Below are 19,839 nucleotides of genomic sequence, written 5' to 3'. Positions count from 1 at the left end.
GGCACCACACTTTAGGAAGGAAGCACTCCCTCAGTACTGCACTGGGAGTGTCAGCCTGGATTTTGTGCTCAAGTATCTGGAGTGGGACTTAAACCTGACTCAGAGGTGAGAGTGCTACCCGCAGAGCCACGGCAGAAATAACAATTAGAAAGTAGAGAAACGCAGACGACCGACATCTAACCAATGGAAAGAACGGAACTGACACAGAGTCATGCAGTCACTTCAAATTAATCATCAAGAGTAAAGTTAATCTAGGACCGTACCCTGTCGTGTTCCTTTAAGTTAATAATGTTTAAGCTTTTACCTAAAAACAAGTCTGAACAGTTAACTGCTTTTGTTTATACAGGAATCTGAAAGTCTGTTTCTAAAAGCACTTCAGATTAATCCTACCATCGCAAGCTATCATGGAAATTTAGGTAGGTGTTATATTTAAACTTCTAAAGCCTTGAAAGTACTTCAGATTATTTGCTGCTTTTAATAGCAGAGGAATATATTTTCCCAGATTTTGTTACTGGGTGGAGAATACTATTTTTTTTCTGTTAGTACCTGTATTTAAATCTCTTGCTTTCCTTGCAATTGGTTAATGGTAGCCAAAATACTGATTGTTCAATTACTATTATAGAACAATTAACTTTAAAAAAAAATACAAATTCAGTGATCCTGAAAAGTAAGTACATTTTATGATAATTTTTACTATGCATCCAAAAGACACTCAGTGCAAAATTATAGCAGTGCTTTGAGTTTGTGCTTACAAGAACTGTAGTGAGATTGCTATCCTAACTCGCACCATGTCCCGTTTGCCCATCACCCCTGTGCTCGCTGACCTACATTGGCTCCCGGTCCAGCAACGCCTCGATTTTAAAACTCTCATCCTCGTTTTCAAATCCCTCCATGGCCTCACCCCCTCCCTATCTCTGTAACCTCCTCCAGCCCTACAACCCTCCGAGATCTCTGCGCTCCTCCAATTCTGGCCTCTCGCGCATCCCCGATTTCCTTCCCCCTACCGTTGGCGGCCGTGCCTTCAGCTGCCTGGGCCCTAAGCTCTGGAATTCCCTCCCTAAACCCCTCTACCTCTCTTTCCTCCTTTTTAAGACGCTTCTTAAAACCTATCTCTTTGACCAAGCTTTTGGTTAACTGTCCTAATATCTCCTTATGTGGCTCAGTGTCACGTTTTGTTTTATAATGCTCCTGTGTAAAAGAAAAAAAAAATTCTCCTCATCTCCCCTCTGGTTCTTTTGCCAATTATCTTAAATCTGTGTCCTCTGGTCTCTATTTACTCTATCAAAACCCCTCATAATTTTGAACACCTCTATTAAATCTCCCTTTAACCTTCTCTGCTGTAAGGAGAACAATTCCAGCCTGTGTACTCATTCCCCCCCCCATTTTCCAGTCCTATATCCGAGAACTCCACAACAGTCTGCAAACCAAATACATTTTAACCATATTAGGGTAATAGAAAATGTGTACTTTCATTGCAGCTGTACTTTACCACCGCTGGGGAAAACTCGATCTGGCAAAGGAACGATACGAGGCTGCTGTGAAGCTTGATCCAGCCTCTCCGGGGATTGTGGAGAACTACAATTTATTGAAGAAAAAACTTGAACAAATAAAGAAGGGCAGGCTATGATGGGAGCGAGTTAAAGGATAATTAAATCGACAAGCACTCACAGCTATCAGTTCAAAACATTCCTACCTGATAAAAATGGCTAACTGCAACACTAGAGAATTGGACTCCCACAGAAACTTCAGCACAAGCCAGTTGTCCATCATGCTTGTGCTTGTGCTAGTGCTAGCTCCACATCTGCATCTCCATCCCCCACCAGGACGGTCACTTCTTCCTTGAACGGAGGTCCAACCGGTCCCCATCCTCCGCCAGGCTGAACTTGTTCTTACGTTGAACAACTTCTCCTTTGACTCCACTCACTTCCTCCAAATAAAAGGTGCTGCTATGGGAACCCGTATGGGGCCTAGCCATGCCTGCCTTTTCGTGGGAGACTTTGGATATTCTTTGTTCCGGTCCTACTCAGGACCCCTCCCTCACCTCTTTTTCCGGTACATTTTTTGACTGTATCGGTGCCGTTTCCTGCTCTCGCCCCGAACTGGAAAATTTCATCAACTTTGCTTCCAATTTCCACCCTTCCCCTCGCCTTCATCTGGTCCATCTCCGACTCTTCCCTTCCCTTTCTTTCCTCGACTTCTCTACCTCCATTTCTGGGGATAGGCTGTCAACCAATATCTGTTATAAGCCCACCAACTCCCAACGCTACATAAGAATATAAGAAATAGGAGCAGGAGTAGGCCAATTGGCCCCTCGAGCCTGCTCCGCCATTCAATAAGATCGTGGCTGATCTGGTCCTAACCTCAAATCTAAAATCATGTCCAATTTCCTGCCCGCTCCCCGTAACCCCTAATTCCCTTTACTTCTAGGAAACTGTCTATTTCTGTTTTTAATTTATTTAATGATGTAGCTTCCACAGCTTCCTGGGGCAGCAAATTCCACAGACCTACCACCCTCTGAGTGAAGAAGTTTCTCCTCATCTCAGTTTTGAAAGAGCAGCCCCTTATTCTAAGATTATGCCCCCTAGTTCTAGTTTCACCCAACCTTGGGAACATCCTTACCGCATCCACCCGATCAAGCCCCTTCACAACCTTATATGTTTCAATAAGATCACCTCTCATTCTTCTGAACTCCAATGAGTCGAGTCCCAATCTACTCAACCTCTCCTCATATGTCCGCCCCCTCATCCCCGGGATTAACCGAGTGAACCTCCTTTGTACTGCCTCGAGAGCAAGTATGTCTTTTCTTAAGTATGGACACCAAAACTGTATGCAGTATTCCAGGTGCGGTCTCACCAATACCTTATATAACTGCAGCAATACCTCCCTGTTTTGATTACATGTCCTCCCGCTCCGCTTCCTGTAAGGACTCTATTCCCTTCTCCCAGTTTCTCCATTCAATGAGATCATGGCTGATCTGTATCCTAACTCCATCTACCCGCCATGGCTCCATGTCCCTTAGTACCCTCGGCTAGTATAAATCTGTTGATCTCAGATTTGAAATTATTAATTGAGCCAGCATCTCCTGCTTTTTGTGGATGGCGTTGCTAGAATCTGGTACTAAACCCCAGGGATCCAGTAGCACAACGCCATGAGTTGGAACCCAGGAGGTAGAAGTTGAATTTTCAGTTGCTGAATAGCACATATAGGAACAGGAGGAGGCCATTCAGCCCCTCGAGCCTATTCCACCATTCAGTGTGATCATGGCTGATCTGTATCTTAATTCTATCTACCTGCCTTGGTTCCGTAACTTTTAATACTCTTACCCAACAAAAATCTATCAATCTCAGTTTTTATATTTTCAATTGACCCCTTCTCTTTATGGGGGAGAGAGTTCCAGATTTCCACTCCCCTCTGTGAAGAAGTGCTTCCTGACATCACCCCTGAACGGCCTGGCTCTCATTTTAAGGTTCTGCCCCCTTGTTCTGGACTCCCCCCACCAGAGGAAATAGTTTCTCTCTATCGACCCTATCAAATCCTTTAATCATCTTAAACACCTCGATTAGATCACCCCTTAATCTTCTATACTCGAGGGAATACAAGCCCAGTCTATGCAACCTGACCTCATAATTTAACCCTTTTTTAGCCCTGGTATCATATTGGTGAATCTGCACTGCACCCCCTCCAAGGCCAATATATCCTTCCTGAGGTGCGGTGCCCAGAACTGAACGCAGTATCTCCAGATGCGGTCTAACCAAAGCTTTGTATAACTGTAACATAACTTCCAGTCCCCTTGAGAGAAAAGGCCAACATTCCATTGGCCTTTTTAATTATTTTTTGTACCTGTCCACTAGCTTTTAGTGATTTCTGTACTTGGACCCCTAAATCTCTCTGCCCCGCCACAGTTCCTAGCTTCACGCCATTTAGAAAATACCCTGATCTATCTTTCTTGGGTCCAAAGTGGGTGACCTTTAGAAAGTGGAGAGAGAAGGGAACAAGTGGCTTATGTTTAGTCTTCCCTGCTTGAAACCTGCTTGTTGTACTGATCATTTGAAGATGGATGTGGAGGAATCACAGCAAGACCCCTCTGCACCTAAATGATAACATTTGCTTTATTCGTTTTATGTTAAAGCATTTTATATAGTTTATAAATGTGCCTTCATTTGGATCACCTTGAGAATGCCCAAAATATAATGAGAACATTAAAGCAAACAGTGAGTTTATTTTGGCCATAGTTGTACTATGGGTACATTAATGGAATGTTTTGAATTGTATATATATTTTAATGTGTAAAACATTTGTACTGTCATTAAAATATGCTTTCACATCCATCCCATGGTCTATTTTGTGACATCCAACCTACGTACTTTGACCGATTTCAAGAGTTGGAACTGAAGTCTACCTCACCTGGGACTGGAACCCACAAATAAGTAGATCTCCATTGATAGAATTACATAGAATTTACAGCACAGAAACAGGCCATTCGGCCCAACTGGTCCATGCTGGTGTTTATGCTCCACATGAGCCTCCTTCCCCCCACCCCCCCCTCTTCATCTCACCCTATCAGCATCTCCTTCTATTCCTTTCTCCCTCATGTGTTTATAGAATCACAGAATGAGACAGCACAGAAGGAGGCCATTTGGCCTATTGTGCTTATGCCATTTATCTCAGTTCCTCTTAAATGCAGCTATTCTATTCGCCTCAACCACTCCATGTGGGAGCGAGTTCCACATTCTCACCACTCTCTGGGTAAAGAAGTTTCTCCTGAATTCCCTATTGGATTTATTAGTGACTATCTTATATTTATGGCCCCTAGTTTTGGTCTCCCCCACAAGTGGAAAAATCTCTACGTCTATCCTTTCATAACCTTAAAGACCTCTGGGATGTGTACGACCTGATTTCTGATATTTACTACAGTCCCGCTACAGCCCAAGCCCAACATCTATGCTCATAAAGCCCCTACTTAAAGGGAGGAGATATAAGAATTACAATAAACCATTGCCGATGCAGTCATTTCAAACCAGTAGTTTATAGAGGTTTGGTGCTGTTTTCAGTGTTGATATCCGGTGTTTGGTCACTCCAGCTAATATGTCACCCATCTCGTGTGCTCTTGGGTAAATTCACCCATCGCAGTAATATACAGCAAACTTACTGAAGCATTGTATCAGGAATGAAGGGGTAAAAATATTATACCCTTACTAATACTGAAAGATATCAGATAAGATGTTTGTAATACTGTTTCCCGCCACGTCCCGCGTACTTAAGAATCGAGTAACTTTGTCTTCCTTCCCCAGTTGTATATATTTTCCCTCTACCTTCATGGTAGATTTCTTTAAGGTGCAAATGCTTTTCCCCCTCTGCTCCCCTCACCGTTCCCTCCCGCTCCTCCTTCACTCCCTCTTTTTCCTTTCCTTCCCTGTCTCCCTCCCACCCTCTCCCTTCTCTCCCTCCCCCTTTTCTCACTCTCTCCCTTTTCTCCTACTTTATTCTCTCTACCCTTCCCCTCCCTTTTTTCACTCTCCCTTTTCTCTCACCACCTTTTCTCACTCTCTTCCTCCTCTTTTTTCTCTCTCTCTTCCCCTCCCTTTTTTCTCTCTGTCCACCTCACTCATCTCTCTCTCTACCTTTTCTCTCTCTTCTGCTCCCTTTTTTTCTCTCTCCCCCTCTTTTTCTCTCTCCTCCTCTTTTCTCACTCTTTTCTCTCCTCTTTACCTTTTCCTCTCCCCTTCTCTCTTTCTCTCAATCTCCCTCTTTCTCTCCACCTCTCTCCGCCTTCTCTCTCTTTCCCTCTTCTCTCCTCTCTACCTTTTCTCTCTCCCCTCCCTTTTCTCTCTCTCTCCCCTTCTCTCTTTTCTCTCTCTCCACCTCCCTCCCGCTCTCTTTTTTTCTCTCTCCTCTCTCTCTCCCCCCTCTCCCTCTCTCTCTGTTCTCTCTCAATCTCCCCCTCTCCCTTTTCTCTCTCTCTCTCTCTCCCCCCTCTCCCTTTTCTCTCCCTCCCCTCTTTTCTCCCCCTCCCCTCTTTTCTCTCTCCACCTCTCTCCCCCTCTCATTTTTCTCTCTCCTCTCTCCCTTTTCTCTCTCCCTCTCTCTGTGTTCTCTCAATCTCCCCCTCTCTCCACCTTCTCTCCCCCTCTTTTTTCTCTTCCCCCCCCCCCTCTCCCTTTTCTCTCTCCCCCTCTTTTCTCTCCACCTTCTTTCCCCTCTCTCTCTCCCTTTTCTCTCTCTTCCTCTCTCTTTTCACTCCCTCTCTCCCTTTTCTCTCTCTTCTCTTTTCACTCCCTCTCTCCCTTTTCTCTCTCTCTTCACTCCCTCTCTCCCTTTTCTCTCTCTTCCTCTCTCTCTCTCTTTTCACTCCCTCTCTCCCTTCTCTCTCTTCCTCTCTCTTTTCACTCCCTCTCTCCCTTTTCTCTCTCTTCCTCTCTCTTTTCACTCCCTCTCTCCCTTCTCTCTCTTCCTCTCTCTTTTCACTCCCTCTCTCCCTTTTCTCTCTCTTTTCTCTCTCTTCCTCTCTCTTTTTACTCCCCCTCTCCCTTTTCTCTCTTCTCTTTTCACTCCCTCTCTCCCTTTTCTCTCTCTCTTCACTCCCTCTCTCCCTTTTCTCTCTCTTCCCCTCTCTCTCTCTTTTCACTCCCTCTCTCCCTTCTCTCTCTTCCTCTCTCTTTTCACTCCCTCTCCCTTTTCTCTCTCTTCCTCTCTCTTTTCACTCCCTCTCTCCCTTTTCTCTCTCTTTTCACTCCCTCTCTCCCTTTTCTCTCTCTTCCTCTCTCTTTTCACTCCCTCTCTCCCTTTTCTCTCTCTTCCTCTCTTCACTCCCTCTCTCCCTTTTCTCTCTCTTTTCACTCCCTCTCTCCCTTTTCTCTCTTCCTCTCTCTTTTCACTTCTCTCCCTTTTCTCTCTCTTCCTCTCTCTTTTCACTCCCTCTCTCCCTTTTCTCTCTTCCTCTCTCTTTTCACTTCTCTCCCTTTTCTCTCTCTTTTCACTCCCTCTCTCCCTTTTCTCTCTCTTCCTCTTTTTTCACTTCTCTCTCTTCCTCTCTCTTTTCACTCCCTCTCTCCCTTTTCTCTCTCTTCCTCTCTCTTTTCACTCCCTCTCTCCCTTTTCTCTCTTCCTCTCTCTTTTCACTCCCTCTCTCCCTTTTCTCTCTCTTCCTCTCTCTCACTCCCTCTCTCCCTTTTCTCTCTCTTCCTCTCTCTCTCTTTTCACTCCCTCTCTCCCTTCTCTCTCTTCCTCTCTCTTTTCACTCCCCCTCTCCCTTTTCTCTCTCTTTTCACTCCCTCTCTCCCTTTTCTCTCTCTTCCTCTCTCTTTTCACTCCCTCTCTCCCTTTTCTCTCTCTTCCTCTCTCTTTTCACTCCCTCTCTCCCTTTTCTCTCTCTTTTCACTCCCTCTCTCCCTTTTCTCTCTCTTTTCACTCCCTCTCTCCCTTTTCTCTCTCTTCCTCTCTCTCTTTTCACTCCCTCTCTCCCTTTTCTCTCTCTTTTCACTCCCTCTCTCCCTTTTCTCTCTCTTCCTCTCTCTTTTCACTCCCTCTCTCCCTTTTCTCTCTCTTCCTCTCTTCACTCCCTCTCTCCCTTTTCTCTCTCTTTTCACTCCCTCTCTCCCTTTTCTCTCTTCCTCTCTCTTTTCACTTCTCTCCCTTTTCTCTCTCTTCCTCTCTCTTTTCACTCCCTCTCTCCCTTTTCTCTCTTCCTCTCTCTTTTCACTTCTCTCCCTTTTCTCTCTCTTTTCACTCCCTCTCTCCCTTTTCTCTCTCTTCCTCTTTTTTCACTTCTCTCTCTTCCTCTCTCTTTTCACTCCCTCTCTCCCTTTTCTCTCTCTTCCTCTCTCTTTTCACTCCCTCTCTCCCTTTTCTCTCTTCCTCTCTCTTTTCACTCCCTCTCTCCCTTTTCTCTCTCTTCCTCTCTCTCACTCCCTCTCTCCCTTTTCTCTCTCTTCCTCTCTCTCTCTTTTCACTCCCTCTCTCCCTTCTCTCTCTTCCTCTCTCTTTTCACTCCCCCTCTCCCTTTTCTCTCTCTTTTCACTCCCTCTCTCCCTTTTCTCTCTCTTCCTCTCTCTTTTCACTCCCTCTCTCCCTTTTCTCTCTCTTCCTCTCTTCACTCCCTCTCTCCCTTTTCTCTCTCTTCCTCTCTCTTTTCACTCCCTCTCTCCCTTTTCTCTCTTCCTCTCTCTTTTCACTTCTTCTCTCCCTTTTCTCTCTTCCTCTCTCTTTTCACTTCTTCTCTCCCTTTTCTCTCTCTTCCTCTCTCTTTTCACTCCCTCTCTCCCTTTTCTCTCTCTTCCTCTCTTCACTCCCTCTCTCCCTTTTCTCTCTCTTCCTCTCTCTTTTCACTCCCTCTCTCCCTTTTCTCTCTTCCTCTCTCTTTTCACTTCTTCTCTCCCTTTTCTCTCTCTTCCTCTCTCTTTTCACTCCCTCTCTCCCTTTTCTCTCTTCCTCTCTCTTTTCACTTCTCTCCCTTTTCTCTCTCTCTTCACTCCCTCTCTCCCTTTTCTCTCTCTTCCTCTTTTTTCACTTCTTCTCTCCCTTTTCTCTCTTTTCACTCCCTCTCTCCCTTTTCTCTCTCTCCCTCTCTCTTTTCACTCCCTCTCTCCCTTTTCTCTCTCTCCCTCTCTCTTCATTCCCTCTCTCCCTTTTCTCTCTCTTCCTCTCTCTTTTCACTCCCTCTCTCCCTTTTCTCTCTCTCCCTCTCTCTTTTCATTCCCTCTCTCCCTTTTCTCTCTCTTCCTCTCTCTTTTCACTCTCTCTCTCCCTTTTCTCTCTCTCCCTCTCTCTTTTCATTCCCTCTCTCCCTTTTCTCTCTCTTCCTCTCTCTTTTCACTCTCTCTCTCTCTCTTTCCGCCGTGCAACAGCTCCGCATTTGCGTTGTTGTTTCCCGGCCGGATTTCGGGACCTTTGCCCGGTGGTGGGGAGGAGTGGGGCCGGTTTGCACCGTGCGATCTCTGCAGGTGAGTGAGGGTCCGGGGGGAGCTGTCAATCAATCTCAGTGTCACAGTCCCACAGTAAAGGACATTACTGACCTAACGCTCAACAAAGTTGCCGATTACTCCAACCGGATACTAATGCTCTTTAAATAGGTTTATTGATGCGGAAAATGCAAGTGCTAAAAATAAATAAATCTGGAATGCGCTGCCTGAAAGGGTGTTGGGAGCAGATTCAGTAATAATTTTTAAAAGGGAATTGGATATAGACTTGAAACAGGAAATATTTACTGGGTTAAGGGGAAAGAGCAGGGGGAGTGGGACTAATTGCATAGCTTTTTCAAAGAGCCGGCACAGACACCATGGGCCGAATGGCCTCCTTCTGTGCTGTACCCACTATGATACTATGACATCTGACCAGGTGATTTTTTTAGTGGTGTTGGTTGAGGGATAAATATTGGCCAGGACAGCGGGGAGAACTCCCCTGCTCTTCAAATAGTGCAGTGGGATCTTTTGCGTCCACCTGATCGGGCAGACGGGGCCTCGGTTTAACGTCACGTGCGAAAGGCAGCCCCTCCGACAGTGCAGCGCTCCCTCAGTGCTGAGCCTCCGACTGTGCGGCGTTCCCTCAGTACTGCCCCTCCGACAGTGCAGCGCTCCCTCAGTACCGACCCTCCGACAGTGCGGCGCTCCCTCGGTACTGACCCTCCGACAGTGCGGCACTCCCTTGGTACCGACCCTCCGACAGTGCGGCGCTCCCTCGGTACTGACCCTCCGACAGTGCGGCGCTCCCTCAGTACTGACCCTCCGACAGTGCGGCGCTCCCTCGGTACTGACCCTCCGACAGTGCAGCGCTCCCTCGGTACTGACCCTCCGACAGTGCAGCGCTCCCTCGGTACTGACCCTCCGACAGTGCAGCGCTCCCTCAGTACTGCACTGGGAGTGTCAGCCTGGTGTATTGGTCAAGCCTCTGGAGTGGGGCTGAGATGGGATAACTCGGGGATGGAACCTCATACTTCCTCATCTGTATGATTTGCTGCCTATACAAGGGCAAGAAAATTCCTCAAGGGAATCAATTGCATTTGGTAATATCAAGCCTTTTGAAATCTGACTGATCAATTAGATTGAGAATCTGTACAAAGTACAGTAGTTAGAAGAATGTGCTGTTACTCTGACTAGAGATGCATAGTGTGACATTTAATTTTCTAAACTTCTCAAGTTGGATTAATTTTAACTAGCAGTAATTCAAAGTGTACAAGTAATAATTGTTTTAAGGCTTTTAAATAATTTAATATTCAGGTTTAGAATTGCAAAATTTGCTTGCAATATCTACAGTACTGGCTTTATTTTACTGGTAATCTGCAAATTATTTCTCACTAAATTTGCAGTGTTTACACCGATCGCTAATCCATCAGAGTTGGATGTCGGCTTTACGGAGTGCACTGGCGATTGTTATACGCACCCAGAACTACAGTTGGCAAAAGAAAATAGACTCTACACTCAAGACACTTGGTGAGGCTATAGTGTATGTAAAAATTTGTAAATGGGATACACACGGGGAACATAAGAAATAGGAGCAGGAGTCGGCCATACGGTCCCTCGAGCCTGCTCCACCATTCAATCAGATCATGGCTGATTTTCTACCTCAACTCCACTTTCCCACCCGTTCCCCGAATCCCTCGATTCCCTAAATGTCCAAGGGAACTGTGTAACAAATTTATTTCTCTCATGAGGAAATCCTTATTGTCTCATGAAATAAATAGATTATTGTACTGTATTCACTGTTCCCATCCCGACTTGGAAATATATCACCGTTCCTTCATCGTCGCTGGGTCAAAATCCTGGAACTCCCTGCCTAACAGCACTGTGGGAGAACCTTCACCACACGGACTGCAGCGGCTCAAGAAGGCGGCTCACCACCACCTTCTCGAGGGCAGTTAGGGATGGGCAATAAATGCCGGCCTCGCCAGCGACGCCCACATCCCACGAAGGAATAAATTCTGTCCCGCCCACAAAAAAAAAATCAAGAAGGCTAATGGAATGCTAGCCTTTGCAACCAGAGGGCTAGAATGTAAAGAGGAGGAAGTTTTGCTACAAGTATACAAAGCCCTGGTTAGACCACACCTGGAATACTGTGTACAGTTCTGGGCAGCGCACCATAGAAAGGATATATTGGCCTTGGAAGGAGTGCAGCGCAGATTCACCAGAACATTAACATGGCTCCAAGGGTTACATTACAGAAACTAGGCTTGTATTCCCTGGAATATAGAAATTTAAGGAATGATTTGATTGAGGTTTTTAGGATTTTTGAAAGGAATTGATAGGGTAGATCGAGAGAAACTTTTTTCTGCTGGTGGGGGCAGTCTATGACAAGGGGACATAACCTTAAAATCAGAGCCAGGCCATTCAGGAGAGAAGTTGGGAAACACTTCTTCACACAAAGGGTGGCAGAAGTGTGGGACTCTCTCCCACAGAAAGCCGATGCTAGTTCAATTAATCATTTTAAATCTGAGATCGATAGATTTTTGGTAGCCAAGGCGGGTTGATGGAATTAGGATACAGATCAGCCATGATCTCATTGAATGGCAGAACAGGCTCGAGGGGCTGAATGGCCTCCTCCTGTTCCTATGTTCCGATAATAAACATTTAGGACCATTGGGCTATAAATTGGGCCACGCGGCGCCCGTTTTGTAGGCGGTACGCGGCCTCCTAAGGACCCAAAATGGCATCCGGAATGCGCGCACACGTGACGTGCGCCAGACGCCATCTTGGTAAAGGCGTTTGCGCAGGCGCAGATAACGAACGCCGGCAGCATGTAAAGCAAGGAGAATATGCGTTAGATCAGTGCGCAACACCGATTTAAAGGGACAGATATGATTTTGGAACTCAACGCTCCAGCCAATGCACTGTCCTAACCTCGCACAGCTGAACAGCATGGAGGACCCCCCCACCGTGCTATTTAAAGGGATCGTGCAGGATTTACAGGTTAGTTGCTGGATTATTGCTTCTGGCTGCTGATGCATTTGTACCTGTTTCTGGAGGTCTCCTATACTTGAATACTAGGACTAGGGGACACAGCCTAAAAATTAGAGCCAGGACTTGCAGGAGTGAAGTTAGGAAACACTTCTACACGCAAAGGGCAGTAGAAGTTTGGAACTCTCTTCCGCAAATGGCAGTTGATGCTAGCTCACTTGTTAATTTTAAATCTGAGATTGATAGATTTTTGTTAACCAAAGATATGGGGTTAAGGCGAGTATATGGAGTTAGGTCACAGATCAACCATGATCTCATTGAATGGCGGAACAGGCCCGAGGGGCTAAACGGCCTCCTCCTGTTCCTAGCTTCCTTTAACAAAGTTTCAATACTCTACAGGGAGTGGGCTGGCTAGCTGACAGGCAACAGCAAGGGCGCTGGCAGAGTGGCAGGAGTAGGACAGGAATGCTGTCACCCTGAGAGAGGACAGGAGGTTCATGTTCCATGGAGCCACTGCCACTCGCTGCCCCCTGTTATGCGCCACCTTCTCCTGCAAGAAAGCGGGACGTGTGTCGGTGAGTGTCCTGCAGGTTGCTTGGGTGATGTGGCTGTCATGGTTGAATAGCTGCCAGCGTGTGTGGCCTGTGAGTTGTGGGTGTGCGGCTTGCAACAGTGGTAATGTGTGAGGGCGAGAGCAAGCATCTGATTGGAAGAGTTGAGTGCTGATTGAACGAGTTTATTGGTATGTGGGTGATGGGGGGTTGTGGTGTGAGGTGCAGTTGGCAGGAGACGCCACTTGACAGTTGACCTCACTCACCTTGACCACTCGTGTCAAAACATTGAACTTCTTCCTGCACTGCATCCATGGTCATGGTGCTATGCACCTGGCATTGACTTTGTCCCCCACTGCCTCAGGGGTATATGTCTGGAGGGTCTCTTGCCCCCTGTGAATATCGGATGCCCCTCCTTCTGTCCACCTCTTGCACTAAGGCCTCTAGTGCATCCGCAGAGAACCCTGGTACAAACGCAGATCGGCAGATTGGTGAGGTCTGGTGTGCAGATTGGAGAATGTGGGATTTAGTGGTGCGCAACCTTTATTCAATGGGACCTGCATCTGTGTATTACGTGTGTGATGCCTGATCTCCGTTCAGACTCTGTGTGGACCCGTGTCTTATATTTTGCAAATAAGAGGTGCAGGCTGCCTTCGAGAGGTGCAGGCTGCCTTCGAGAGGTGCAGGCTGCCTTCGAGAGGCGCAGGCTGCCTTTAAGAGGTGCGAGCCACTCACGTGATATCGGGCCCCCCATCTACTGGTGAGCAACCACTCAACAGCGCAGCCAAGCCTGGCTGCTCACAGATATCAGGTAAATGACCAGGCAGCACGATTCTCACGCGCTGCCTGCATCTCAACGACCCGGGCGCGGGTTAACCGCGCACTGCGACCCCCGCGCCAGGATTCGGGGGATATCGAATTTAATCCCCATAGGGATTGGGATCCAGGATTTGGAAAGAGGTCTGCTGCGGTGAATTTGAGATCTGGGCCAAGGATGGATCTCTCATAAATATCACGAAAGTGTTATTTTCCCCCCTCGAGTTAGGAAACCTGGGATTCGGGATATATAGTTGCAAGTGAATTGGAGAAGAGTTTTTTTTTGGCAGTGACGGACTCAGAAGGAAGTGGGATTGGAAGAGGGTGCTCGTTGTTTCAAAACTTAGAACATGTGCCCTTCTGGTTTAATCGATTCTTCTTGTTACGATCTGGGACGCGCTGCCTGAAAAGAAGGCGGTGGAAACAGATTCAATAGTGTCTTTCAAAAGGGGAATTGGATGAATACCGGAACAGGAGAAATTTGCAGGGTCTATGGGGGGAAAAAGAGCTGTGGGGAGTGGATCTAATTGGACAGCTCTTTCAAAGAGCCGGCACAGGCACGATGGGCCGAACGGCCTCCTTCTGTGCTGCACGATTCTGAGAGGATAGCTGCTGGCAGGAAATTTTTAAAGGTGCCAACATTCCCCACCCCCTCCAGTCCTGCCGCTAATGTAAGAAAGGTGTGTGGTGATGTATTTTTTTTGTCGAGTGGGGTCAGCCAAAGCAGGAAGCTCAGCCTTGGGCTGGGACGAAAGGGAGCTGCTTCAAAGGAAGGGACAGGATACAATCCCACGAGTCTGTTCTACTCCAGTGGCTTTTTCATGAAGGTTAGCATTGAAAGATCGGTGACCTTTAGAGCAGCTTCAGTCGAACTAACTGGGTTCAGGTTTAATGTTTAGTGCGGTTCTTGTTTTCTCACCTGTTTCCTGAAAACTTTCTGAAGAATTGCATTGTGACTTTTACGCCAAGTGAGGCTGATAAGTTTGCTTTCTTCAGATGCAAGCTGAAAGGGGAGATGTTGCTGTACTTTTGATTCTGTGCTATTTACTCAAATTCCCCTCCTTTTCAACTTTTTAATCTTTTTTTACAGAGAGATTTTACGGCACAATAAACGGGCCATTCGGCCCATATGGTCTATACTGGAGTTTATGCTCCACACTCCTCCCACCCCTCTCCATCTCACCCTATCAGCATACCCTTCTATTCCTTTCGTCCCTCATGTATTTATTTAGTTTCCCCTTAAAAATGCATCTACGCTGTTCGCCTCAACTACTCCATGTGGTAGCGAGTTCCGCATTCTCACCGCTCCCTGAGTAAAGAAGATTCTCCTGATTTCCCTATTGGATTTATTGGCGACTGTCTTATATTTATGGCCCCCTAGTTTTAGTCTCCCCCCAAAGAATGGTGTTAACTTAGCTCAGAAGGAAATTCTTGACGTCCAGTGCTGTGGTACCTCGATACATTGAATCAGGAGACTACGGACTGAAATAATACACGGGCTTTCTCTTTCGATACCTGCGCGTAATTCCCAGTCTCAGCTGGGCGCTATGTGGAAAATGCCTGGTGGACAACAAATCCATCCTTTTAGAGAAGGAGCATAAATCAGACTCCCAGAAGACCTGAGCCAATTTCTCGCACAGATCTTAGTGGCTGGTTAAGAACCGCGTTAGTACAAATTGAGTTAACTGTCTGCTCTCTTAGTTGAGGGAATAATGTGTAATACAGGCTGAGAGGTGATGGGAAAAATAACTTTAAAAAATGAAGACAGGTAGAAGAGTTACAAGCTACCTTTCATGCTCTGTCCAAAGGATCCCATCTTGAGATATCATAGGATCATACAGCACAGAGAAAGACTATTCGGCCCATCATGCCTGTGCCAGCTCTTTGAAAGAGCTGTCCAATTAGTCCCACTCCCCTGCTTTTTCCCCATAGACCTGGAAATTTTTCCTTTTCAAGTATTTATTCAATTCCCCTTTGAAAGTTATTATTGAATCTGCTTCCACTGCCCTTTCAGGCAGCGCATTCCAGATCATCACAACTCGCTGCGTAAAAAAAAGCCTCCTCATCTCCCCTCTGGTTCTTTTGCCAATTACCTTAAATCTGTGTCCTCTGGTTACCGACCCTCCTGCCACTGGAAACAGTTTCTCCTTATTTACTCTATCAATTCATGATTTTGAACACCTCTATCAATTCTCCCCTCAACCTTCTCTGCTCTAAGGAGAACAACCCCAGCTTCTCCAGTCTTTCCACGTAACTGAAGTCCCTCATCCCTGGTACCATTCTAGTAAATCTCCTCTGCACCCTCTCCAAGGCCTTGACATCCTTCCTAAAGTGTGGCGCCCAGAACTGGACACAATACTCCAGCTGGGACCAACCCAGTGATTTATATGGTTTAGCATAACTTCCTTACTCTATATGCCTCTATTTATAAAGCCCAGGATCCCGTATGCTTTCTTTATGTAAATTGCATTTAAAACTCATTTCAATTATCTATTTTCACTGAGATTTCAAAAATACAACGGGAGTAAGCTGTTCCTTAATTGTAAGTTCAATGATTTGGTGAAATGTTCAGCTCAAACTCCTCACCACGAATGAGAGATCTGTAGGGAACAAACATAGCTGAAGTTGAGGCTGTGTATCACCTGTTTCCAGTGATCTTACCGCCATCATTTGTTGATAAATAATCCCCTGAAAGAAATAAAGATCTGAGTTAGTTGAAGTACCGAGTGATGTTGAGTCAGAATCCAAAGGGAGTGAAGCCCGGAATAGTTGAAACTAAACTCATGTTTTGTATATTTAAGGTGTGAACATCGATGCATTTAAGGGAAAGCTCAATAAACATATGAGTGGAGAAAGGAATAAAAGGTTATGTTGGTAGGGTGAGATGGAGGGGGATGGGAGGAGGCTCATGTGGAGCACAAACACCAGCATAGACCAGTTGGGCCGAATGGCCTGTTTCTGTGCTGTAATTTCTATGTAATTTTATGTACAGTACAAAAATATTGAGGGTTTAAAACATACACAGTGCAAGAACCTTGAGAGTAGGTAAGATTTGTATAGCTAGCAAATCATCCAACATCCCACTAGGAAAAATTTGGTCATTATTATTAAATTTACATTTTAGTAAAATGAATGTGGGGTGGAGTAAGCATTATTTAAACTTCTGTGGATGGGATGGGCTCCTTGTTTTTTTTTAATTCTTTCACTGATCCATCTGAGTAAGACTTTATTAAAATAATTATATTGCATGTTAAGTGCCATTTTTTTTTCTGCCAATTTAAAATAAATGTAATCTTGTTTTAACCAGAAGACTGTTGCGTATGGTATTTGGTTTAGGTATAGTATTTAGAAAGATTTGAAAGTTTGTGAAGTGCCAGCATACATAATGGGAGTTTGTGGTTTATAAGCTTCAGGATACCAGTTGAACGTTTCATTTCAAGGCTTTTATTGTCTTCAGTGTTGAAACATGATTACTTCAAGATGTTGCTGTCCGCTTTCTCGAACCTTCATCGGTTGTGTCAAAATTCAAATGCTAGGGGAGCTGTGAAGCACTCCACGTTTCCTGTCATGGAGTTGCATTCCCCGTTGTTTGCTGTGACCTCTGCCACTGATTAACTGAATGGAGATGTCGGCCTGGTTTATTTGTCTTTGCCGAGGACTATTTGGTTAATCTTCACGAACCGTATAAATTTATTAAACAAGATTTCAACAGTTTTCCCTAATTGATTTTTCTCGAGTGGTCTTAAGCACTTGTGTAGGATTCCTTTTATACTGTGGTATAGTCCTTGCCTCTCGCACCTCGTTTATATTGTCCTCTCAGGAAGGCAAAGTCCTGGTGTGATGCCTCACTCCAGAAATGCGTAGTTAAGCCGCACCTTGACTTTAGCGAGAGTTCACCTAACCTTGTTTACCCTTTCTGTAGAGAGGGCAGTGACCGAAATCTTACCACTGCGGCTGGCATAAACTCTGCTTTCTATTTGCTTTTAGACGTCACTATTTATAGTACTGCTGTTCTATTTGCTTCTGGCTGAAAATAGCTCACTGCGCCATCAGCTCTCTCAATCGGCAGGACGACTGCCAGCGGTAGAAGCTACGAAATTACATTTGAGCGTGTGTGTGTTTTTTTGATATTCATTCTTGGGATGTGGGCGTCGCTGGCGAGGCCGGCATTTATCGCCCATCCCTAATTGCCCTTGAGAAGGTGGTGGTGAGCCGCCTTCTTGAACCGCTGCAGTCTGTGTGGTGAAGGTTCTCCCACAGTGCTGTTAGGGAGGGAGTTCCAGGATTTTGACCCATTTGTGTTGCTCTCCTTTCTCCACCTACCCCGCCCCCCACCCCCACACTCCCCCCCACCCCCACGCTCCCCCCACCCACAAAGGAAGTTGGTTTAAAAAGTAGAATAGCATGGCAGCGTTATCAGACCAAATTTGACACCGAGCCACATAAGAAGTTGTTAGGACGGGTGACCAAAAGTTTGGTCAAAGAGGTAGGTTTTAAGGAGCGTCTATAAAGGAGGAGAGAGAGGCGGAGAGGTTTGGGGAGGGAATTCCAGAGCTTAGGGCCCAGGCAGTTGAAGGCACGGCCGCCAATGGTGGGGCAATGAAAATTGGTGACGCGCAAGAGCCAGAATTGGAGGAGCGCAGAAACCTCGGAGGGTTGTAGGGCTGGAGGAGGTTACAGAGATAGGGAGGGGCGAGGCCATGGAGAGATTTGAAAACAAGGATGAGAATTTGCAGTGGTAAATTAACATGGCTTCATCCTTGCGTGGAACCTTCCTTAACTTGGCAAACAGGAACATAGGAATGGAAAAAAGCATTTTGCTCCATCTAGCTGACCCTGGCCTTCAGAAACAGGATACCCAGTGCACTGCCTGTACCCTCAGTGGAATTTCTCACCAAATGCCTGCATAGCTCTCTAAAAATTACTGATATTATTAGCCTCCCTTGGCCGTTCTATTCTAAATATCTACCACTCTGTGAAATAGTTATATCTGACCTGTCCATTCACCTCTCCTCTTCCAAGCTTCATCCCATGCCCCTGATTATTGACCATGTTAACTGTTTCACAGGGCCTTGAATACCTCAGTAAAATCCTCTCTGTCTTCTCTTTTCTAGTTTAAGCAAACTCGCCTTCTTTAGTCCCTCCTTGTAACTGGCACTGGAGAAGGAGCAAAAAAGATTTACGAGGATGATACCAGAACTGAGAGGTTACACCAATCAGGGAAGACTGGACAGGCTGGGGCTCTTTTAAAGAGAAGGCTGAGAGGTGACCTGATAAAGATTTTTGAGATTATGAAGGCGTTCGATAGGGTAGACTTAGAGAAAATGCTTTCACTTGTGGGGGTGTCCAAAGCTAGGGGCCATAAATATAAGATAGTCACTAATAAATCCAATAAGGAATTCAGGAGAAACTTCTTTACCCAGAGGGTGGTGAGAATGTGGAACTCCCTACCACAAGGAGTAGCTGAGGCAAATAGAATAGATACATTTAAGGAGAATCTAGATGAACACATGAGGGAGAAAGGAATAGAGCAATTCTGGACACCGCACCTTGGGAAGGACATATTGGCCTTGGAGGGAGTGCAGCGTAGGTTTACTAGAATGATACCCGGACTTAAAGGGTTAAGTTACGAGGAGAGATTACACAAATTGGGGTTGTATTCTCTAGAGTTTAGAAGGTTAAGGGGTGATCTGATCGAAGTTTATAATATATTAAGGGGAACAGATAGGGTGGATAGAGAGAAACTATTTCCGCTGGTTGGGGATTCTCGGAGTAGGGGGCACAGTCTAAAAATTAGAGCCAGACCTTTCAAGAGTGAGATTAGAAAACATTTCTACACACAAAGGGTGGTAGAAGTTTGGAACTCTCTTCCGCAAACGGCAATTGATACTAGCTCAATTGCTAAATTTAAATCTGAGATAGATAGCTTTTTGGCAACCAAAGGTATTAAGGGATATGGGCCAAAGGCAGGTATATGGAGTTAGATCACAGATCAGCCATGATCTTATCAAATGGCGGAGCAGGCACGAGGGGCTGAATGGCCTACTCCTGTTCCTATGTTCCTATGTTCCTAGAAGGTTATGCTGATAGGGTGAGATGAAGTAGGGAGGGAGGAGGCTCGTGTGGAGCATAAACACCGACATAGACCAGTTGGGCCGAATGGCCTGTTTCAGTGCTGTAAATTCTATGTAGCTCGATGTAACTATATGATGCAGAAAAGGCTGGGTTACAGACCCATCTAAATACACAAGTCTGCTCGAGCCAAGGCTGAATTCAAAGATTACTATTTTTTTATATAATCGCAGTCTTGTAGGAGTTTATGAAGGTATGCAAAATATTCTTCGACCTTTTTAGCTGGCCCAGGGGGACTGTTGTGAAATTGTGCTTTAAGCCTCTCTCTACCTTTCTCTCTCCTCTTTTAAGATGCTCCTTAAAACTTACCTCTTTGACCAACCTGTCCTAATATCTCTCTATGTGGCTCGGTGTCAAATTTTGTTGAGAATCGCTCCTGTGAAGCGGTTTGGGACGTTTTACTACATTAAAGGCGCTGTATAAATGCCAGTAGTAGTTGTTTAGTTCAATCATCA

General features: G+C 45.7%; 2 protein-coding genes across 6 annotated transcripts in view; both read left to right on the top strand.

Annotated features, from left to right (window-relative positions):
* Nucleotides 1-4,328, top strand: part of tmtc4 (transmembrane O-mannosyltransferase targeting cadherins 4) — a 28,733-nt gene extending 24,405 nt beyond the window's left edge. For all 3 annotated transcript variants that reach the window (XM_067986610.1, XM_067986609.1, XM_067986608.1), the window contains 2 exons: nucleotides 347-416; nucleotides 1,479-4,328. In XM_067986610.1, coding sequence (XP_067842711.1) covers nucleotides 347-416; nucleotides 1,479-1,627 — 219 coding nt within the window. In that variant the 3' untranslated portion in view covers nucleotides 1,628-4,328. The remainder of the gene's footprint in view (nucleotides 1-346; nucleotides 417-1,478) is intronic.
* Nucleotides 4,329-8,646: 4,318 nt separating this feature from the next.
* LOC137323137 (gamma-glutamylaminecyclotransferase-like) overlaps nucleotides 8,647-19,839 on the top strand; it is a 21,333-nt gene continuing 10,140 nt past the window's right edge. Inside the window, exons 1-2 of one of the 3 annotated variants that reach the window (XM_067986602.1) lie at nucleotides 8,647-8,939; nucleotides 10,301-10,424. In XM_067986602.1, coding sequence (XP_067842703.1) covers nucleotides 10,334-10,424 — 91 coding nt within the window. In that variant the 5' untranslated portion in view covers nucleotides 8,647-8,939; nucleotides 10,301-10,333. Of the gene's footprint in view, nucleotides 8,940-10,300; nucleotides 10,438-13,982; nucleotides 14,080-19,839 lie in introns of those variants that run through there. The other 2 variants (XM_067986606.1, XM_067986604.1) reach the window with 2 other exon arrangements.

This window comes from Heptranchias perlo, chromosome 6 (genome assembly GCF_035084215.1).
Source record: "Heptranchias perlo isolate sHepPer1 chromosome 6, sHepPer1.hap1, whole genome shotgun sequence".
NCBI lineage: Eukaryota > Metazoa > Chordata > Chondrichthyes > Hexanchiformes > Hexanchidae > Heptranchias > Heptranchias perlo.
This window is presented reverse-complemented; position numbering and strand designations above follow the sequence as displayed.